Here is a 23,790-nt window from a genome sequence, read left to right as displayed (position 1 = left end):
AACTGGAAAAGGGCGATAGTTTTGTGGGCCAGCAGCTCCTTTGCACGCAGAAGGTTCCAGCTTCAATCCCTGGCATCTTCAGGTAAGGTTGGGAGAGGCCGGTCTGAAATCTTGGAGCGCTGCTGCTAAATGGACCAATGGTCCGACTTTGTATAATGCATCTGTCTATGTAACTTGCATGGCGAGTCGATCCCCAGTTGCCGCTGCCTTTGAGCCACATGCTCTGCTTGGTAAAACGACTGTCAACGCCCCAAACTACATTACCTATGGTATGATGGGTGCTGCAATAGCCCCCACTCCTGCTCCACATTATTGGATTGTGGGGAAAGAGAAACTCCAACCCAACCCCATGTGCTCACTGCGTATGGCCATGTGGAAGTTCCTACCTGTGTATAGCAGTCCCCATCACGATTGCCCAGACTTCATAGAGGGCTCACCAGCGGGAATGTTGGAGACAGAGAGTTGCTTGAAGAGCCTGTTGGCACCTGTCCCCTCCCCCCCCGTACTGTTACAACAGGGATGAGGAGCTTGTGTTGCTGGACTACAACTCCTGTCATCCATGCCCATTTTGAGACTGAGGAGCGTTGTAGTGCAACAGCAACTGGAGAGACACAGGTTCCCCTGCATGGCGAAGAGATAGAAGGGAAGATGGTACAGTTCTACTGAGGAGCTCCTAACAGGCAGTTCTAGCCTACTTTGTCATGTCAAGGAATGAGAGAGGATGTTAACCCTGACTGCCCATTCTCTCAATTTAGCCTGTGAGATGATACAAGTGACTCATGTAATGGGCAAGTCTGCGTCTCCATTAGTGATGGTTTCTCTCGGGGCTCGTCTACTCTTCCACTGGTCTTATGCCTAGAAAGCATGAGTCCATGGTTTCCTGCTTGCCTTGTGCTTCTTTCTAGGCATGGGTCTGAGGGGATTCCCCCTTGCTCCGCTTCTTTCCCAGGGAAAACCCACTCTTTAGGGATGAATCGGAGCAAATGTAAATCCAGAGAAAACCCAAATTGCTGTTTGCTCCAACTGAGTGCTAAAGAGCAGTTTTCCTGGGGGGAAGCAGCAGGATGAGAGAAAGTGGATGAGCCACAGGTTTCTCATTTTTCCAATCTTATGTTCAGTTCTCCAGATTTCCACATCACTGTGGATTCCCCCACCCCAAAAAACGTCCCCATGAAAATTTGTCAGAATATGAGTGCAAATTATCTCCTAATACACTTCTTTCATATGCCAAACACATTTTTTGCCAATTCAATGCATTTTGTATGCTATTTTCACTAACCTATACATTTTTGTATACAGTGGTACCTCGGGTTACAAACACTTCAGGTTACAGACTCCGCTAACCCGGAAGTATTATCTCGGGTTAAGAACTTTACCTCAGGATGAGAACAGAAATCATGTGGTGGCAGTGGGAGGCCCCATTAACTAAAGTGGTACCTCAGGTTAAGAACGGTTTCAGATTAAGAACGGACCTCTGGAACGAATTAAGTTTGTAACCAGGGGTACCACTGTACATTGCTTGATTGGAGAATTGCATTGAAAAAATTTAAAGAGTGAATTTTGAAGAACAACTGCTTTTAGTTGTGCGTGTTGTTTCCGGAAGACAGAATTAGAGAGGTTTGGCTTTTACGTGGGAACGGAATCGAGTTTCTCCCCATCCCTGCTCTCTGTATCACAAAGTTACGACTTTTGCAAGCGGAACACAGAAAAAGAACATTTAAGCTTCTGTTCTCCTCAGAGAAATTCTACAAATTGTATAAAAACAGATGGTTGCGAACAACCTAAAGGTTCCCATCAAAAGTTATTTAAAATGGTGTATTTGAAACTCACCAATTAAGGAAAGAAAGAAATATATAACAGGCAGGCGATTCAAGTTTTCAACATAATTTAATAAGAAGCTTCCGGTTTAAAAGGTAACCACAGCAAAGACATAAAAGAGCTGGTGGCAGCTGCCATTAGCCATGAAGCTTGTTCTTACTCATCCTACCAGTCCCCAGCAGTTACAAGTAGTGGCTTGACTGAGTTGGAAATGTTATTGCTCAATTTGATGTACTGAATAGATGTGGGTTCCCCCCCATGTGGTCCTCTCATTACAGCAGTAGGAAGAAACACAAGGAGCATATAGGGAACAGAAGAAGCCAGCTAAAGAGGCAGTAGTTTAAAACTGACCCAAGTCAAAGAGTTTTTGCCCAGGCGTTGTAGCTTCATTGGTTGGACCTTATTTTGCATGGCAAGTTGTGAAAGGCCAATGGTGTTTTGGGGGAGAAAAAGAAGGGTTTCAAGCCTTAAGACATTCCCATAGGAGCGATCTATCCATGGCTCTTGGTGCTCAGAAAAAAAGATATCCTCAAGTCTCAAAATGTCAAGGAACCTTGGACTGCTGTAAGTCAATATGCTACCAGGCCAAACCTAAGGTGTTGCTTTTTGCAGATAAAGCCCTAAAGAATTTGGGAATAGCCTACCTCGAAGATTGCCTTTCTCCATACACCCCAGACCATTCTTTGAAATCTGCTGGAGAAGCCTTGCTAACTGTCCGCTGTGGCAGCCACAAGGAGCAGTAAGGCCTATATTGTGGAATGCAGTGCTTTTTTCCATTGTTTTTTGTTGTAAAAAAGTGTGACACTTACTGTTAACAACTTCCTGGTCAGTCCTGGCACCTATTTTTCTAGGAAAAACCCACTGGTGGACTGCACTGCATTTGTGTATTAGACAGCAATCCCGTGTTCAGCTTTAGATGCCAGCTTATTATTATAATTTTTTACACAAGCTTACCCGGACACGTGACCCAAATTTTATGTTCTTCTGATCTTTGCCTTTTTTTGTTTTTAACATTCGATTTTATGTGCACAGCTTTGAAAAGATTTCTTTCCCTTTGGTGCTACAGAAATTTATGCACTAATAATTAAAATAAGTTAAGTTGATCATGAACAAGAAAAGGACAGATCACTCAGAGCACTTTCTCTGAAAGCATCTCATTTTGACCAGTAACTGCCATGTTGTTGTTGTTGTTATTGTTGTTACCAAGATAGATGATGCATTGTTCTGGACTAGTAAGATGTGAGAGGCTTCTGATACTTCACTAGTAACTCTTGGTTTGAAATGTGCATAAAAGCTAGGGCATACTGCCAAACTCTGTTCTATCAGTTTAACTAAGGTATAGAATTGCCTCCAGAAAAAAAAACCAAATCAAAACTTGAAGGATCCCCTTACCCCATATATGCCCACTAGACAGCTTTGATCTGCACATCTGGTACTTTGATGTGTCACATAATGTTTGATTTGCACTTACAAGGGATTAATGTTTCCGATATGCTATGGAATTTCCTGTTCACTGATGTTATTAGGCAGGTGCCTGTTTCTGGCACTCCCTAAAAACATGTTTGTTAGGGCAAGCCTATCCAAACATGTGATTTTGACATGTTGTTTTATTTTTTTATGTATTTATTTGCTTGCTTACATTTTGAACAACTTGCTTTTAGCATCCGATTTAATAGGTATTTTAAATGCATATCTCATATTGTTTCATGTATACCACTTAAAAGGTTTTGATGACTAAGCGGCATACAAATCTTGAACTATATCACGCTGTAGTGGCAAATGTCTCTTGGGTTCCCACCACCACCACCTTTGCAGGCTTAAGTGTCTAGTTTATGGACACACCTGACTTTTGTCAATTCTGAGGTTCTTGTGCTAAAACGTATCTAGAACTCTGTGTAGAGCACTGACGTGTGGAGGGAGATCAGGAGGCCCCTGACAATGCACGTTCCCACCATTTCAGTGGCCAGCTATGGCCCTCTGACCTCCAACCATCTTGCAAAGGTCTGAAAGGGAGCTTGGTCTACTTCATGCAACTCCTGCCACAAGTGCAGGCGGTTCCCCCTTCAGACCTTGGTCTAGAGGGGCACAGTCAACACATGGCGCTGCTCCCCTTCTGTGCGTTCATGACTGCAGGGAAAATAAGGAGTGGATTTTTCAAGGGATTGTGAGGCACTCCAAAGTGAGTGAATGGGCAGTAAACTGGACAATATGATTCAGTGTCACCAAATGTAAAGGTAAAGGTAAAGGGACCCCTGACCATTAGGTCCAGTCGCGGACGACTCTGGGGTTGCGGCGCTCATCTCGCTTTATTGGCCGAGGGAGCCGGCATACAGCTTCCAGGTCATGTGGCCAGCATGACTAAGCTGCTTCTGGCGAACCAGAGCAGTGCATGGAAACGCCATTTAACTTCCTGCCAGAGTGGTACCTATTTATCTACTTGCACTTTGACGTGCTTTCAAACTACTAGGTTGGCAGGAGCAGGGACAGAGCAACGGGAGCTCACCCCATCACGGGGATTCGAACCGCCGACCTTCTGATTGGCAAGCCCTAGACTCTGTGGTTTAACCCACAGCGCCATCCGTGTCCCACACCAAATGTAGATCGGGGCAAAACGAAGCCTAACTCCACACACACACTAATGGGGAAAAGAACTGAAAATTAAACTGCCACTATCATAAGGCTGTGAAATAAATTGATTGTGTCAGCACAGCTGTGTACAGTTCTGCATGCCTAGCCTCTAAAAAGATACTGCACCTCCAACAGGGTTCAGAAAAGGGCAAGCCAAATGATCAAGGATTATATGATAAAAGATGCACAAAACATTGGTGAGAATATTCCAGTGGAAGTCTGGGAATACCTCTGGAAAACAATGGACTACGTGGAAATGGCAAAGGTGAGAGCAAGAGAAGAGATCAAATGATGAATTTCACATGGAAGAATGAGACCCTTATTTGGACAATTTGGAAAATATCACGTTAAATGGAATCGCGGGCAGGACTGAAATATGAGCTGCGGAAGAAAAATAATTCTAATTGTAATGAAGGATTTGTGGAATAGATAAAAGCATAATGCAGCATAAAAGGTTGAGAATAAAAACACCATGGAAGAAGGGCGGGGAGTCAACTTTTAAAAGTGTATTAAATTTGATGCTAAGTTTGATGTCAGTTTGTTAAACAAAATGGTGAAATTCAATAAAAAATTTAATTGGCAAAAAACACACATAGATTTTCATTGACAACGACAGTAAGAGAAAATTGTTATGAATTGATGGGCAGATGGTACATGACCTGTCAGAATACAAAGGATTAATACGAATTACTCACTGGGATACTAGAAATGTGGAAAGAACTAGAATATTTTCTTTCATATGTGCTGGGAGTAGGAACTGGAGAAAAAAGACTGGTCAAAGTTCAGAGCTCAAATAATTAAACTCTCAAATAATTAAACTGTCACCCGGTTGTGTTCTTGTTAACCTATGTAAAGGAGTCAGTAAGATGGCAACATAAACAATTATGTGCCCAGTGTTGCAATTCTCTGCACTAGCCTTCTGGTGGGGTCTGCATAAATCCCAGTGTTGTGAACAGAATCAACTAATATTCAGCCATCAATTCATTTGGTAAAAGCTTTATCAGGAGGGAAGGTGCTGAAAATAGGCCACTTGCGTTGCAAGAGCAGCAAGCGAGACCACAGGATGAACGCTTGTCTGTGTTGGAAGGAAAGGCTTTGAAAAAACAATGGGGTCAAAGTGTATTGTTTGAGGTTACTCATTTTCATTATGCATAGATTAGGCTTATTAAGTTAGCTAATGGAAATATTTACTTAGACTGTAAATCAGTAATTTGTTGTTTAGAGGTTAATGTAAGAGGGCTGCAGATTCCAAAGGCAAAAATAAAAATCCAGTTGGTTGCATCGAACTAGGTTTTACGTGGAGCAGACCCACTGAAATAATAGACGTTAGCCACGTCTATTAAATTTAATGGGTCTACTCTGTGTAGGAACAGTTTTGGAGACAACTCTTAATTATTACCCCTTTTGTGAATGTAGTGGGGAGCAAGTGGCTGGAACCAGCTTAGCAGCCTCACCCCTGGGCTTGAAACAAAAAACGACATCTTTCTACAAAGATGGATGCCAATGATTCTCCCTGCCCCATTTCTTTTTGGGGAGAGCCACCAAACACAAGGAGATCTTAAAGGGAAATTGGTGTAAGAAGCAAGATAAGGGTGCACTGTTCAAGCAGGCAGACTTGGATAGTTGCATCATAGCAAGACTCCAACTGGGCTCAACTCCTACGGAGAAGCAAACTTAGCCTGATACACCAGTCATTAAGTAGTGAGGTAGGGCATGGGGTAGGGGACCAATGTGGGCTCCCTTCAGGTTGAACACACAAAGAAGGAAGATTGTGGCAAGCCAGCCGGGATCATGTCTCCATGTGGAGGCTGTACACATAGCCCCTGGGATTGGCACAGTTATAGCGACTCTTTCTGAGCCACTGCGATTGGGCGAATTATGGCGGCTTCCGCAACATGGCTCTAGTTCATGCCAGCCGTACATTGGCATGATTCTAACCCTATTACAAATCTGCTGGCAGCCAACGCATATTGTGGCCATTGGCGGTATCAATTGGCCTGTACAACGGGAACTGTGGAACCACTGAAGGAAAAACTGGAAGAAGGCAGCGTGAGAGTCCTTTTCTGCTTTTGAAAGCGGCCTGAACTGGCCAAACACTGCTAATTACTTAAGACACTGTTCTTGTTTAATACTTTGAAGCTGGCCAGTCAAACTCCCTGGATGTCTGCTGGAGCTAATGAGGAAAAGCTAATTGAAACAAAAATAAAATGAGGTAGGTTAAAAACAGCAACACAGATCCAATTATGTTACATCCATAGACTGATGGGGAATCCATGCTTGGCGATAGTAGAAATGTTGCACATAACTTCCTTAAAACTGGAAATAATTCAAACAAAGCATATAAGGACACAGGTTAACCCAAACTAAATACATACATCTGCACACATATTGGTGTTCACTATATAGGTGGGCAGCAAAGAGGGATGGGCAGAAAGATGAATCTAAGTGTCAGGTTCTAGGCCAACAAAACTGTCCTTCCAATCTGCTATCTCTCACTTTTGCAATGTTCCTATTCTTTGCACCATGGGATGAAGATCTCATGAAGTTTTTTCATATTCGGAAAACAGGACACCATCAGACAAGGAAGTGGGTGAATGTCCATCAACAATTGGGGCTTCCGTCTTCCAAAGGATTAAATGCTGTTGGCTCCTGGAGATTTTCATGAAGGGAAAAAACACACACCAGTATCTACAAGGATCATCCCCGCCCCTTCCCCGAAAAGCAAAGTACAACTGTACAGAGTAGGTTGGACCTAGGCTCAATGCATTCAAGTTGGATGCAGTTAGGTACACTTTCCAGTCAATCTTCAGAATCTTGCTCTAGTTCAATTCGTTTCTCAACCTGCAATTTTATTGTGAGACTTTCCGTATTACAGCTTTAGAGAAAGGCAAGAAAATGCTAAGGCCAAAGTTGGGAATGATTGCCAAGGATGGCACTGCTTTTTCTCTCAATGAGCACCATTATATGAAGATCCATACTGAAGTATAGATTGACAGGTTGACAAGAAAAATATACTTGTACCTTGACTGTATAATAATCTAAGGCTAGTCGGTTAGCCATTTAGAATAGATTTCCCAAAAGGAAGGGTTCGGGGGGGGGGGATCTAATTCATTCTCTCGTTGGAAATTTGTCGACCTGTTTGCAAAACTAACACAGAAATGTTGGAAAAGGCAAAAGGTTTTACAAAAGTTAACCATCTCTATGGTTAAAGCCTCCCAACACAAAGATAAAATGATACATTTATTGTGCTGTCTCTCACGAGTTTTAATTGGTAACCTTACAACATACTATATATTTGATGCTAGCAGGCAGACAAAATTAAAAACAGAGACTCCGCTTGACACTTAGATCTGTCCCCATTTGTACAAATAGAGGGACAAGGAAAATGTTTAAAAAACAAAATGAAATTTTGTGACCCACAGCTCTATCACAGTTTCAGCTGAAGACTTCCAAGAGATTTATTCTGCTAAACCTCTTGCGCATTTGTCCATCTCTGCCCAAATACAGTGTTGCATTCTTGTGACCTTGAGTAAACCTCCATTCCTAAACCACAACAAGAAAGGTGTGTCGTATTCTTGGAGCGTGTCTGCGTGAGTGCGAGTGTGTTCACAGAAGGAAGCAACGTGTTCCACAATTATCTTCTTCACCTGCCTCTACAGTGTTAGTCCACACGTTCCAATGCTCTTCAAACTTAAAAAAATCTTGGTGTCAAAGTCAGCACCCGAGGGCCCTTTTGTTACCAGTTCATCATGGAATTTCTGTTGAGTGTCATGAAAAAAACTTGACTACTTCCTCCAGATCTCACCGAGGCGAAAAATACCTGTTTGGGAAGGAAATATCCTCATCTATTATACTGTAAAATCATATGAACTTGTAAATGGGATGTGTTTCATTTCCTCATTCATTCACACATTTTGCTTATTTGTTATGTCATATCTTATCTTGTTTTTTTTTGTCTCAGAGTAGGTGTTAAAAACATTATTAATGGCTTGACCACATTGCTTTTACAAGGGGCATCAAATGCTCTCCCATCAGTTGTTTCCAGATCATTCTCTGTGCAGCTCTGAGAGCAGACCTACCTTATCGTTTCTTTCACATAGAAATTTTAACCGCTGAGCACGCTTGTGCATGAATACTCCGTCCAAATGCCCAGTCTCCACCGATCGTATCTCAATCGCTTTCTCGCCCCAGCCCATTATTTGATTGGAGTGGATGTAGGCTGAAATAAAACAAATAAATGGCAACCCGTTCTTACTGAAAACATTTGGGCCAAGGCAGCTTTTACCATGTGGCACACCTGGCAGGAAGTTACCATGTCTAAAAGATTATGTCCTAAGGCTGGAGGCTCAAGCCACAGATGGTTTCATCACAGGAAACGCAGAGGACTACATTATCTAGAAAAATAGCCAACTGCAGCTTAGGATTCTCACTTCACACTGAATTTATTGACAGCTAAGGAGAAGAGGAAGAACTGACATACCCACTGAAGTGGGCATTTCTCCCCACTGGAGTACCACGTCTTTCGTTATGCGTCCATAGGTATTAACGTACACTCCTTCGTCCTCATAGCACACAAGCATCTCCATTCCATCCGTTTTGGGCAAGATGACAATGGCGTGAGGTGTGATATTGCCCTGAATCTGCATACAGAACAGAACCCCCCAAAATCAGCATTAAATCAAGTTTACAGGACAACAAAGACCAGCTCTCTTCAGCATTTGCCAACTTCTCCCAGAAAACTGTCAAACCAACGTTTGCTACCAACCCATAAACAGATTTAGCCCATACAACATGCGGGTTCCTGGACAACTCATGGCATAGCAGCCTTCTCCTCAGCAATGTGAGAAACTCACCAAATTACGCATTACGGTGTGCCCACCAAAAAGGAAATTTAACAAGGAACCTATTTCAATAGACATTATACATACTGTATAATCAAGTTTGCAGAGCACCACCACGCTGCCTCAGACTCACATGAGATGGTATATAGATATCATATGAATTCCCCGAATCCACATCGATAACATGGAAACCAGTGTGTGATCCAAAGATGACTTTTAACCTCTGACCTTCTTCTACTGTGAGGTCAACAAGCAATGGTTTGTGCTGGAGATCTGCAAAAGACTTTTAAAAACCCCTCAGTCAATTTTGTGGTATGGGGGGAAAAATGAAATAAATGCACAGCATGCTATGGTAAGAACAAGAGTTTTTTATATTTGCTGTTTAAAAATGTGTCCTCGTTGCTTTTGCTGTCTATGTTATCTTTCACACATTTAGGGAATTTGATTTAGCTCTTCACCTGTTGGTATCTTACAAGAAGATGAAAAGTGTCAGTGGAATGTTTGGCTTTTTAATTTTTAAGCAGCAGGAAACTACATTTCCCAAGTGCACCTGAGGGCTTTTGTCCTGGTACGCTCTCACGCAATGCACAAAGCACCAGGCGGGATTAGAAGTGAGAGACTTCCTTCTCCTTGTGGCTGTACCACTCCAATTGTTGGTGCTACCAGCCCAGCTTGTGAATGGAATTTGAAAGGGGTGGCGGTGATTGCAAGGAGGGCTAGGAGAGGGATAATCCAGGAATTCTTCCCTGATTTTGAATTTAATTCAAGTTTCTAAGAATTCAAGATTTGTAAAGCTCACCTCTTCTTTGAGATGGACATTAGAATCCCCTGAATCTTGCATCCAAACCCTGGATTAACCCTTTCTGTCAGCATGCCTATTTCAGTAGAATTATTTTTATATTTGCATTTAATTTTTTTAAAAAAAGTTAGGAAGCATCAGGGCTGGAACCCAACACATAGTAAAACAGGGTTAAATCTGATTGAAATTGTGGTGAAGCTTGTGACCAGGAGCTTGCGACTGAGACTTGTAAACAGGGGCGACTGCGAATGACCAGTGGAGGAAACTGAAGAGTGAGGTTGTGTCTTTGGGATTAAGGCTGGTTGGTTGTCTGAGCTGTTGTGGTTTGTGGCTGTGTGCTCTGGTAGAGCACATGGTCTGAGGGGGAGGTACTACTGCTGAGAGGAAGGCAGGCTGAATGAGGAAGTGACTTGGGGGAGAAGTTAGCAGCCAGCAGCAATTCTATTTAGCTGACTGCAGCCTCTGGAAACTCGTGACCAAGACTTGCAAACAGGGGCATTTGCGAGGACAATTTGAGAAGAAGGCCCGGAGTGCTATCTCACTGTGTACACAAAACCAAGAGACACTGACGAAGAGGGAGCTTCTTCAGGGAACTGTAACTCTGTGCCATGTTTATCTTCCTGCCTGAGAATGAACAAAACTACACCAGCAGGAAGTGCAAGCTGGCTGCCTTGCTGGAAGAGAAGGTACAGCAATTTGAGGCACACCTATCCAAGCTATCAGGCAAGATGAGGAATTTATCGCTAGAGTAGAATGGACTGTCCTGAACAGAGTGATGTAGGGATGGGGGTGTCACTAGGGAGGAGGAGGAAGATCACCCATTGCAGGAGACGAACCCCTGGAAGAACGTGACACACAGAAGCAGGACTGTCAGGAGCCATGCTGTGTCACTGAAGCTGCAAAATTGATTCCATGCCCTCACCTTGGACACCGATTCTGGGCCAGAGGAACATGGACAGCAGTTGCAAACCTCCGAACACACAGAGGTGGCTGTGGGAGGTACAGCATTCAGAACGATATCTGTCACTCCCGGAGGAGGAAGAGATATGTGGTGATGACAGCTGACAGAGGTAGCTGTGTGTGGAGGTAACAGGATGTCCCAGGAGGTATGCTGTCTCCCAGGTGCAAAATTTCACATTATGACACAGAAGTTGCCAAGTCTTATAAAACCCGCTGACCACAACCCCTTCCTTCTGATTCATGTGGGTTAGGTGCAACAATACTGCCAGACACAGCATTCAACGTATAGCAAGGGACTATGAGATTCTGTGTAGGAAGATGAAGGGCCTTGGGGCACAGGTGGCTTTTTCATCACTCGCTTCTGTTGAAGGTTGTGGCCTGGGAAGAGAGAGGAAAATACTGGAAGTAAACCACTGGCTGCGCATCAGGAAAGGTTTGGTTTCTTGGACCATGGTGTCCGTTTCCTTAAGGAAAGACTTTCGGTAAGAGATGGGTTGCATCTCATAGCGGCTGGCAAAAATGTGTTTGCTAAGTGTCTTACAAAGTTGATCTGGAGATTACACTAAATCATGAGGGCAGGGAGAAAACAATACTGATGACAAAAGAGCACGTGGCAGTGGGGCTTATAGCTTCATTGATGCACAGGAAACTGAGGTGGTGCTCCAGAAGCCTGCTAAAGGGCAGGGAACTACAAGAAGGAAGCAACTGGAGGGAACGATTTGTGGTTTCATTTCTCTCTACACAAATGCAGAGTATGGGAAACAAGCAAGATGAGCTGGAGATTTTAGTACAGGATGGCAAACATGACCTGGTAGGCATTACTGAAACCTGGTGGGGTGAGACTCATGACTGGAATGTAGAAATTACATCTGGGTACCACAATTTAAGAAGGATATTGACAAGATGGAACATGTGCAGAGGTGACCAAGATGATCAAGGGTCTGGAAACCAAGCCTTGACGATAGTCATCTTCAAATATCTAAAGGGCTGTCACATGGAAGATGGAACAAGCTTGTTTTCTTCTACTCCGGACAACAGGAACTGAACCAATGGCATTCAAGTTACAAGAAAGGAGATTCCGTCTAAATACCAGGAAGAACTTTCTGACAGAAAGCTGTTTTGACAGTGGAGTGGACTCCCTCTGAGGTTTTTAAGCAGAGGTTGGATGGCCATCTGTCATGGATGCTTTAGTTGAGATTCCTCATAGACTTGTAGGCCCATTGGCAGGACAGGCCCACCTGGTTGTCAGGGTAGATTGCATCACACAGTGGCTCTAGTCCAGCCTTCCCCAACCTGGAGCTTTCCAGATGTTTTCAACTGCAACTTTCATAAGCCCCAGCCCTCTATGCTGATGGGAGTTGTCGTCTCAAACATCTAGCGGGCACCAGGATATTGTTGTTCTATAAACACATCTGAACTGGTTCCTAACCATCTGTGGTCTTTGTGAATATGCTGGTATGTCTAACATGGGAATGAGAACCAGCTCTAATAATTTTGCAGAGGTTTGCCACACAGAGAGATATAGGTTAAGTTCCTTGTCATGCCACAGATGAATAGATAACAGAAGTGAATGACAGATTTTCTTATCTGTGATAAAAAACATGAACAAATGTATGAATAATGCTAATATTTTTGTAACAACACAAAACATACCTTAAATGCCATAAACTTGTGATATGGTTTAGGAGCCCAAGCATATATCTCTACAGCATTCTTTAAGGCAATCACCAAGAACTTGATTCTCTCATATTTCACTAAAATTGAAATAAAACTAAATTTTTAAAACATCCAATTCACTCAAGACAAAACCGAATGATTTAATCTTAAGGGAGAGCTGCTGAAACCATATTGTCAGTGGAAGTATTATTGTCTTTAAGAACAGGCCAAATGGCAAATTCCCCTGATAGTTTGGACTCATTTGAGGTTCTTCATAGTTCTGGATGGTGCTTTCTAGCTACGGGGCAGCCATCTTGTGTTTGCTTGCATGTATGTGACACAGCATGGCTGCCACACCACCACTGCAGCAAATTAAAGATGGTGGCACTCATGCTTCCAATTACGACAGTAGTTCGGAAGAGACTCACCACCACCAACGCAAGTGCAGGTATTTTGGAAAGGGCATGCGTGTCTGGGAGGAAGCTAACCTCACAGGATTTGAGATGAATAATATGGCAATGTGACCCTTCCCTACTATCCTTGTAATAAATAAATGAATAAATAAATAAATAAATATTTTAAGCTAGGACTGTGATACTTCAAAACTTTCTTTAAATGCCCTGCAAGACGAATGCCTCGCAAGACGGAAAACTCGCTAGACGAAAGAGTTTTCTGTTTTGGAGGTGCTTTGCAAGACGAATCTCCTATGGGCTTGCTTCGCAAGACGACAATGTCTTGCGAGTTCCTGCTGGTTTTTTTCCCTTCCCCCCCTTTTTCTAAGCCGCTAAGCCGCTTATCAGCTGATCCGATAAGCTGATAAACTGCTAAAAGCTGCTAATAGCGCTAATCCGTCAATGGGCTTGCTTCGCAAGACGAAAAAACCGCTAGACGAAGAGAATCACAGAACGGATTCTTTTCGTCTTGAGGCACCACTGTATAGTATTTGTTAAGTAAAATTTATTAATCATCTACATATAAAAGAGGACATTTGATTCAAATTTTGATCTACCAGATTTTAGCCAGCTAAGCCAAAAGGAAAATGATTGCATGGTATGTTTTTCTTTCTTAAGCATTAAAGCTTTTGCAATGTTCCGTTTTCACAGCTATTCTCTAGCACTTTTCAACAAAGAACAGTTAATCAAGAAGCATAACCTCAATAACTTAATTGTGTTGAGTGAATATACATAAAATTAAAGACTTCAAGTAATATTTTGAAATGTAAGCATTTAGCACCGTGGCAATAAACACACCCTTATTTGCCATCCAATACCAGGAAAAATAATTTATTTCACTGCTGGATCACAGGGAGTTTCATACCATTACTGGAGCACACTGTCTACTACCCAGCTTTTGATATGATACAGCTGACATTTGTGCAAATTCTTATTCTGGTACTAAAAGCATATGGGAGTCTTATATTAGTTATGTCCACTGGGAAACATTAGGCACAAAACTGTCGCATATATAAGGTGAATATAAGAATTCATACATGAACACTTGGTGACTGGCAGCTGAATATACAAAGTGATTGGCTTGAAAAGCTTTGCCTTTCAGATGATGTGAAGCAATACAAAGCTCTAGCTGGTGGTTGACTTTCTTGGCTTATTCACACGTGCTAAGAGCCAGCTAGTGCTGGACTCAGCAAGTGAGAAATTTGTATGTGTGAGCCATTCAATGGAACTTCATTTAATTAGATGCTTTCCCTTCAATATACATTTTTTTCACTGTAGCTGGTTTAAGCCTGGAAAAACCTACTAGTTTCGAAACTAAAGTTCTTAGAAAACAACTGTTAGTGGAGTCACTCTTAATTTAAAAAGGTAAAGGGACCCCTGACCATTAGGTCCAGTCGTGACCGACTCTGGGGTTGCGGCACTCATCTCGCTTTATTGGCTGAGGGAGCCGGCGTACAGCTTCCGGGTCATGTGGCCAGCATGACTAAGCCACTTCTGGCGAACCAGAGCAGTGCACGGAAACGCCGTTTACCTTCCCACTGCAGTGGTACCTATTTATCTACTTGCACTTTGATGTGCTTTCGAACTGCTAGGTTGGCAGGAGCAGAGACCAAGCAATGGGAGGTCACCCCGTCGTGGGGATTCGAACCGCCGACCTTCTGATCGGCAAGCCCTAGGCTCTGTGGTTTAACCCACAGTGCCACCTGCATCCCACTCTTGATTTAGGGCTCCCCCAAATCTAGTTGTGTTATACATGAGGGAGATGGTTTCTGAACATCTAGAAGAAAACGAACCACTGGTTTATTAGCTTTTTGAATGATATTGCACTTTAGTCCTATTCAGACATTAACTGTATACAGCCTAGGAGTAGCGGGAAAGATGGATGATCCCTGCTCATCCCATTGTTGGCCCCACTTCACATCTGTGTATCGGACGTCACACTGCAGCAAAAGTCCATGAATGACCACCAGTCCAATTCTCAGAGATTGAGGTGAGATATAATAACTATCTTCAAATATTTAATATTAATACAGTGGTACCTCGGGTTAAGTACTTAATTTGTTCCGGAGGTCCGTACTTAACCTGAAACTGTTCTTAACCTGAAGCACCACTTTAGCTAATGGGGCCTCCTGCTGCCGCCGCGCCACTGGAGCCCAATTTCTGTTCTTATCCTGAAGCACTATTTGTGCGTTAGGGGAGTGTGTAACCTGAAGCGTATGTAACCTGAAGCGTATGTAACCTGAGGTACCACTGTAAAGGGCTGTCACATGGAGGATGGAGCAAGTTTGTTTTCTCCTGCTCCAAAGGCCAGGACCTGAACCAAAGGATTCAGGTTACAAGAAAGAAGATTCTGACTAAACACCAGGAAGAATTTTCTGACCGTAAGAGCTGTTGAACATTGGAACAGACTCCCATGAGAGGTGGAGTCTCCTTCCTTGGAGGGTTTTAAGCAGAGGTTGGATGGCCATCTGTCATGTATGATCTAGTTGAGATTCCTGCATTGAAGGGAACTGGACTAGATACTTACAGGGGTCCCTTCTAACTCTAAAATTCTGTGATTTTAGATGTATGACCAATCCATGCAATATTCATAAAAAAATCAGATGGGGTGAACTTGTGGACCACATTAATATATGCTGGGGCCTGTTCCACTATCAAATAAGCCCAGGGATGGTTAGACAACACCATACCTCCCACTCCGAGCATAGTTAAAGTCATGCTTAGGCATTTTCTCCATGGTTGATTTAGTGCCACAGAAAGGTATCAAAGAAAAGAGGCATCAAGCATTTTATGCAATATTCACTGTTGTTGACTGTGCAACGAAGGCTGACTCTTTACACCTCACTCTGCCTGTGGGAATAGCAGGAATCAGCACAAGGATATTCAGAGTCCCCAAGTGCCTTTGACCAGCAGGCATGCCTAGCATTAAGAGAGCTTCCTGCTAGTGTGATACTGCACTTATGCATATGGTCTTGTGCTTACCAACTTTGTAATGTATGCAGCCTTCCAAATCTCCTACAGTGATCCAGCCTTGCTTCTTTTCTACTTCAGGATCATTGTGTAATATTCTGTTTCTCAACCATGAAAGATAATAAACTCGTAGCTTGTTCTTCTTTCCTGTTGAAACATGGAACCAATAAAGATACAATCCATCATTGGATCAACTTGGATGCTAATACAGCTATCCATACATTGTCTGATGCCAGCTTCTCTATTGCATTCTTTTCTGTTGAGGAAAACTAATTTTGGAAATATTACCGTATTTTTCGCCCTATAGGATGCACTTTTTCCCTTCCAAAAATTAAGGGGAAATGTGTGTGCGTCCTATGGGGCAAATGCAGGCTTTCGCTGAAGCCTGGAGAGCGAGAGGGGTCGGTGTGCACGGACCCCTCTCGCTCTCCAGGCATCAGGAAGCTATCCGCAAGCCTTGGGAGCTCCGCGGGAGTTCCGGTCGTGCTCCGAAGGCTTGCGGATAGCAGCCTGCATCCCGAAGCCGTGGGGCACGCTGCACCCAGGCTTCGTGCAGATATCGGGCAGCCCCACAAGCTCGGGGGACAGCGGGGAGGCGGAGCGCCGCCATTCCGCTATTCCCCGACCTGGTTTGGAGGCTGGCGGTGGGGAGAAGCACACTTCTCCCCACTGCCAGCCCCACAAGCTCAGGGGACAACGGGGAGGCGGAGCACCGCCATCCCGCTGTTCCCCGACCTGGTTTGCGGAGTTGCCTGCATCCCGAAGAGAGATGCCTGCTTCCCGAAGCCTTCGGGCAGATATCCGCAAGCCTGGGGATACCAGCCGACTTCCCGCGGGCTCCCTAGGCTTGCGGATAGCAGCCTGTTCTGGGGGCTGGGGAAGCTCAGGCTTCCCCCGCCCCAGCCCCGCGCCTGGGGGGGAAAGATTTTTTTTCTTTATTTCCCCCCTAAAAAAGCTAGGTGCGCCCTATGGGCTGGTGCGCCCTATGGGGCGAAAAATACGGTAATTGGAACTTTAATCTTGAACCTAAACCGAAGCCATATGAATGAAGCTAATTTCTGCATGTGTTCCTGTTGTCTTCCTATATGCTAAAATGTCTTATAATTGAGCTCATCGGTATTATTGTTAACTGTCTGTCTGGAGGTAAGGCCTTTCAGATGGAAGGGTGGATTTTAAAAAGAGAAATCTGTGTTAGGTGAAGCATGAAAACGTATGTAAGCATGCCAACCTCTGTTGGCTGAAAATTACAGACAACTATAAAGAATAATATTGCTGTTAAAATATGTTTAAGTAATTGCCGTAACTGAGCACTAAAAGTCAGTGCGCTTAGGGCGTTTTTAAAAAAATGTTCAGATGATGACAAGGAAGAAGGCCTTTTCTATTGTGGCTCCGTTTATGGAATACTCTTTTCACTGAGGTCCGCCGGGCACCTTCACTGCCATCTTTTTGGCACCAGGTTAAAAACCCCCAAACATTTCCCCCAGGCTTTGGGTGAACTATGAATATGTTGTTTTGCTATTAGCATGCTGCTAAAGCTTTCTGCTGCTATTACTGGGGGTGGCGGTGTTTGTATATTTTCATGGTTTGCAATCGTTTTTGTGTGAATGTATCTATATTATGATTCATTTTTACATAACTTCATTTTTAAACAAAGAACGAACAAGTTTAATAAATAAAAAAATGAGGGTGGTATTCAACTAAATAATTGCGTGAGCGGGACCTTCCTCCTTCTCCTCCCCGTGTGTGTGCCCTGCACCATCCCCTGCACTTCGAGACTGGGCTGTCAGAAACCAGTAGCAAAATGAAAACACTGCTGCAGGCTCACAGCTATACCTGAGATTGTTACAAGGACATTGAGTCCTTCTAGCACGTCCATCTGTTGGAAGCGCCTCCTGTTGATCAGGTTGTACACTTTCCCTTGCCCGCTGCGGTCCAACAGCATGAGCCCGTTCTCTGTCCCCACCAGTAAGTTCACACCTGCACGATGAGCAAGCAGAGGAAGCGGATGAAATTAAGGAGAATGGAGACATTTTTTAGTTAACATTAAAAGGAATCAACCAAGGGCTCCCAATGAAGGTTGGAAACCTCCCACATGTTGAAGGGATGAGGGATTATGTGGGCTAGCCCTTTCTTTTGCCAATGACAAGCCCAGCAGCCATGCTCCCCCACTGTGTTTGTGCTCAGAGAGTTTTAGATGGTGATGGCACAGACCTCCTTCACGGGATTGGGGCTTTGACAGGTTCACTGGTAGAGGAGATCTACTGGCATTTATGACACACTCTTAACATTCAGAAGGTGGGAGACATGGTCACCAAAGTGGAATAGGTCTTGCCTGCAAAGCCCTGTGAACCCCTCCCCACATGGGGCTATTTGAACCCCCTCCTTACCTCTGACTTCACTTACTCACAATGATTCCCTGCTATCCAGGGAATCAGGCTCCCATCTGCTCTTGCCAACACCATAAAAACATTGGTCCAAGGCACAGATTCCCATAGATCATAATTATTTCTGGACAGCAAAGCCACCAACAAATCACAGAGCACATCTGCATAGAAAGAGGTGACCTGTGACCTGATGGTGGTTTTGAGGGATCTCTTGTGGAAACTGTGAGGATCCGTAAGAATCTGGGCCTCAGAGTCATGCTTCTGCGCTACGGCAGTGCTGGAAAACACCCAATCTGAGTTTTTTTTATGTTTCAGTCAATGGAGCAGATGGTAGACGTGATTTGATTTTTTGGGGGGGATGTCCCCATTCTCATTCTCTCTCTCCAGATGTCTCCCCTTTCCCTCCTATGCTCTCAGGTGCCTATCTGAGCCTTCAAAAGCACAGGGAGATAGAAAGGAGCCGTACTTTTTCAGCTTCCTTCATCAGCTCTCTGTACTTTTCAAGTGGGCAGTAAGTGGGGATGGTGTTGAGGCTTCAAGAACACCAAAGGAAGTCTTCAAGAGTGCCACTGAATCCACAGGTGCCATGATAGCAACCCCAGGAAAAAGGCGTCTAGAGCTGCTATTTAGCACCCTACCTTAAGTAGAGAATGTTTTGCTTCTACCCCCTCAGCTCCTGGTATTATGCCAGAGCCTCGCTTAAAAAGCACCAAAATAAATCTTAACATGCAGACGGCATTTCTGCTATTCAATGAGATAATTAACAGATTACCCCATAGAGCAGCACAAAGGATTTCAGAATTGAAGCGCTTCTTGTACTTTCGGATCTCTGGTGTGTCACTGTGAGGACGAATGTTGGTGGGATTCACATTTACTACAGAAATTTTCCTTGCTTCATTAAGTTTGGCCTGTTCTTGCCTCAGCAGCTCGCTGGTAAATAATGCTGGAAAGGAAAACATGCAGAAACAGCTTTACTGAATACATAATGGGGATTTTATCAGCTACTAAGGGCCAATACATGTGTTTCTTTAGCTCTGCAGGAGCTGCTTCCTGTGGCTTTCCCCCATATCTCTCTGATAACATATACAGATAGAGGAATTGTTACTGATAAACTCACTTCAACTGGAATTCTGCACAGGCCTCAAGACTGTGTTGATTTTGGCTTCTGTCTGCACAATGAATGCAGCACCACTGCAAGGAGTCAAAGGAAACTACAGTACTTCGAACTAAGTATCCGCCCAGCAGAGAACTCAAGCTATGTATCACTGGTTCCTGCCAAATATCCTGTACAGAGCTGCTGCACAGTTTCAACCTCATGACGTGAACAGGATACTCATGGTGGTGAGGCCAACTATGTGCCATCCTGATTTCTTCTTACCACTTCTCTCAGGGTAAAGGTAAAGGGACCCCTGACCATTAGGTCCAGTAGTGACCGACTGTGGGGTTGCGACGCTCATCTCGCTTTGTTAGCCGAGGGAGCCGGTGTACAGCTTCTGGGTCATGTGGCCAGCATGACTAAGCTGCTTCTGGCGAACCAGAGTAGCACACAGAAACACTGTTTACCTTCCCGCCAGAGTGGTACCTATTTATCTACTTGCACTTTGACGTGCTTTCGAACTGCTAGGTTGGCAGAAGCAGGGACCGAGCAACAGAAGTTCACCCCGTCACGTGGATTCAAACCTCTGACCTTCTGATTGGCAAGTCCTAGGCTCTGTGGTTTAACCCACAGTGCCACCTGTGTCCCTTCTCTCTCAGGGTACCTGTATGTTATTTAATGTTTTCAAATTTTAGACTGAAAACTCAAGTGAGATTGTGTGAATTCAAATGAGATTTGAGGTAATCTCGCAGAGTCTTGCACATATAGGGAGGAGGAGTTCAATGTAGGGTTAGGATTATGTTCTGCTACTGCAAGCATGACTACTTCACTGATGGAACCATCTCCCCTTTCCATCCCCACTATTTTGGGGATGCCCTAATCCTTCAGAGTGGATTTGTGGGTGGTAGTGGGTATACAGGGTCGGAGAGGGGTAGCCTTTGAGCTGGGGGGGGATACTTGTACTGCCCCCTCTAGTAGAATGGGGTAGTTGAATCTGGCCCACAGAGTCTCCATGCGCTAAGGTTACTTTGGCTTGTAGCAGCCACAGTAAAATTCAGTGCATGCTGGCATGTTGCCCTCAACTTTCCAGTGACTCATTCATGCTGGGAAAACACTGGAGATTTGAGCACGTTTCCTAAATACTCTCGAAGGGATGTTTTGCTATGGTGCTATAGAAGCTGTAAGCTGTTATGAACACTTGCCGGGCCACCATGTGCAGGATTTCTCAAATGCTCTTTCCTAGAGCTGACACTTGCCTAAGTATGTGCTAACAGGACCGAGTGTCTCACACCCCAAGTATTTCCCATTGCCTTTCCCTACCTGTGGCAGACGATTCCTCATCATCGTCCTCATCTTCATCTGTAGGGGAGGTCTGATATACTCTGGTATCCACAAATGGAGTGAAAGATGCTTTCGTGCTACTTCCCATTCCATACTATCCAGTGAGAAATAAATATATTATTTAACCAGAAGAAGGTAATAATAAGGTTTTAGTCTTCACACCAACACAAATAATACATTCAAAGCACAAGTGTTGTAGTTCAGTGGCAGAATGGGTGGCATCTGCATGTATGCAGGTATAAAAGACCAATTCTTTAGCTAGTACTCATGCCTTATCCCTAAAATGACTCCGCAGTAGGCAGAAACTGGCTTTAATGACTGGTGTAGATGCAAAGGTAATAATCAATTTAAATTAGCATAACTTTGTTGCTAAGTACAACAGAGCTGGATTTGATTAGAAGGAAATCCAGAATAATGAACTACTAATATTTACACCTCCCCCCCCCTTTTGAGAATCTTCTGCTATGTTAGCATCCAAAGGCAAAGGTAGTGATCTTTACTTCTTGACAGCTGTAAGCCCTATGGTGTAAAAGAAGGATTTCCTCCACGACGTGGCACTTGTTTTTCTGCTGTGGTATTTACCCAAGCAATGTTATAGTTATGACTTCTGTTGTTTTTGTTTTAACTATTTATTTGTGCTTTTGCCTTGCATTTTTATCTTGTGATAAAAGGTCGGTATATAAATCTAATAAATCATCATCATCATCATAGAAAGAAGCCAGAAAAATGGGGAGGGGGAGCCCCACCTTCCATCATCACTATTCTATGCCTTTTCCTTTTATTTCAAAAGCCACCCAAGTCTGTGATCCAGGTTGAGTGCTGGAGCCAGGCAGCTGTCACCCTAGATAACTGCCGAGCCTCCCTGCTGTAAAGAGATAACCAGCCTCATGAAAGAGCCTCCTTCTCTTTCAATGTACACATAAGGTAGCAGTTTTTTGAGGGCACCACTTGGGCTTCCAGGAAAAGCGAGCACTATCTCTTAACTGGGGAAGAAAAGGATTGCATTAATGAGTTCACGAGTGAACGTTTAGCAGAATATTTAGACCTCCTGAGGTTTTATTAACGAGATAGATGTGCTGACTTCCAAACTCTGGTGATGCAATGCCTCAATTGCCATCTCACAATCTGTAAACAGGCCTGCATAAATTACATGCAGATTTATTCTGCTTCTTTTAGCTACGGGGAAGGGCAACACAAGGAGTTATGTAGGTAAAGCTCACTGAGTTTGTCTTTGGGCTTCGGGGAGATTTAATAGGCATTGCCAACCCACTTTTTAGAATATATGTGCAACCATTTCTTCCCTTTTGTTAAGGGCCAGAAACCTGTTCTTTGAAAAATAAAATAAAAGTCATGATGTTCATGAAAAAGAATCCTGCTCTCCTATGGTTCTGCAACAACCCTGTGTGGCTTTAAGAAATTGAGGGGAATCACACTAATTCAGGATGCCTTCAAGATACTGATTTTCTCCAATTATTATTCTGCTTAATGCCGGTATGCCAGACACCTGTCGGCTGCGCTGATCACCATATGGATAGAAGTCAGTCCAAACACACTAGCATGACCAGCACTGGAGGAGAAGAGCAGATTGTGCAAAGACAATAGAAACCTAGGAATCTGCCTCATACTGAATAAGACCTTTGGTCCATCTAGCTCTGTATTGTCTACACCAGGGGTTCCCAAACTTGGGTCTCCAGCTGTTTTTGGACTACAATTCCCATCATTCACAACCACTGGTCCTGCTAGCTAGAGGTGATGGCAGTTGTAGTCCAAAAACAGCTGGAGAAGTTTGAGAAACCCTGGTCTACACTGGCTTGGGTTCTCCTGGATTTCAGACTGGGGGCATTCCCAAGTTTACCTGCAGATGCCACACATTGAACCCGAACCTTCTGCATGCCAAGCAGTTGCTCTACTGCTGAGCCATGGTGCCTCCCTGATAACAGGTGCCTTTTGTATGCAAGCTACTTCCTGTTTCGCTTCTGACTTTTGCAGCTAAGGGAAGCTTTTACCCAGAAATGCCCTTACTTGTTTGCCACCATTTTCAACAGCTGATGGATTAAAACAGAAATTCAACATCATGTATATAATCATAAACACAGAATGATAGCCAAGAAGCGGAGAGGAGATCCAAGATAAATCTTGATAGCAAGCTGTTAATATTTCTGCAAAGCAAAGGTGGAGAAAGGGAGCAGGTCCTGAGCCCAGAGGACCCTGCTGCTACCTACTTCTGCCACCGAGTCCATCTCCTGACCATGGGTGGAGGCTCGGCCCAGACCCTCAGTCGGTGTGCCGGCAGGTGAGTGGCTCTGCTGCACCAAATCTGGAAGATTGACATGGCCGGCGAAGCCATTGCTGGCTGTGTGGCCAGAGCGCTTTTTGTCCCCAGAAGTCTGCAGAGACACAAGTTATAAAGAAGAGAGGAGAGTGTGTGAGAGAGAAACCCCAAGAGTAACATATTAACTCACGTAGCCAAGCAAGCACAGGCCCAAGCCCTTGGCTTGGCTGTCCTCCTGACCCGCGGACTCAGCAAGCAGCTCCACTGAAGAAATTTAGAGAGAATGAAACACAGAGCACATTTGGAAGGAGAGGGCATCCTTGTTCATCAGCAGAAGAATGGTTATTGATAGTTAAGACCACAAGGCTAAACAGCACATCTGAGCCCCTTCTGTACTATTTATACGACAGGTGAATGCTATCAAAAGTGGGACAGAATGAAGATATTTTATTGCTTTTATATTTGAGCCAGATGCTTTGCGGCATCCACCTGCAGGAGTGCACAACATCTTGGTCTTTCATGAAGTTCTCACTTAAATGTTGTTTGCATTATCAGAGATTTAACAGTTTTTAA

At 43.9% G+C, this 23,790-nt stretch overlaps 1 protein-coding gene across 7 annotated transcripts in view; it reads right to left on the bottom strand.

The window, feature by feature from the left end:
* Positions 1–1,868: 1,868 nt before the first annotated feature.
* Positions 1,869–23,790, bottom strand: part of TNIK (TRAF2 and NCK interacting kinase) — a 297,411-nt gene continuing 275,489 nt past the window's right edge. For 6 of the 7 annotated variants that reach the window (XM_081189958.1, XM_081189957.1, XM_081189961.1 and 3 more), the window contains 10 exons: positions 23,168–23,332; positions 20,925–21,039; positions 19,281–19,451; positions 17,958–18,101; positions 16,137–16,271; positions 12,700–12,800; positions 9,421–9,570; positions 8,927–9,086; positions 8,526–8,665; positions 1,869–8,266 (listed from right to left, as the gene is read on the bottom strand). In XM_081189958.1, the coding sequence (XP_081046084.1) occupies positions 8,183–8,266; positions 8,526–8,665; positions 8,927–9,086; positions 9,421–9,570; positions 12,700–12,800; positions 16,137–16,271; positions 17,958–18,101; positions 19,281–19,451; positions 20,925–21,039; positions 23,168–23,332 (1,365 nt within the window). In that variant the 3' untranslated portion in view covers positions 1,869–8,182. Of the gene's footprint in view, positions 8,267–8,525; positions 8,666–8,926; positions 9,087–9,420; positions 9,571–12,699; positions 12,801–16,136; positions 16,272–17,957; positions 18,102–19,280; positions 19,452–20,924; positions 21,040–23,167; positions 23,333–23,790 lie in introns of those variants that run through there. The other variant, XR_014007042.1, reaches the window with a different exon arrangement.

This window comes from Podarcis bocagei (assembly GCF_964188305.1).
Source record: "Podarcis bocagei genome assembly, chromosome: 4".
NCBI classification, from domain to species: domain Eukaryota; kingdom Metazoa; phylum Chordata; class Lepidosauria; order Squamata; family Lacertidae; genus Podarcis; species Podarcis bocagei.
This window is presented reverse-complemented; position numbering and strand designations above follow the sequence as displayed.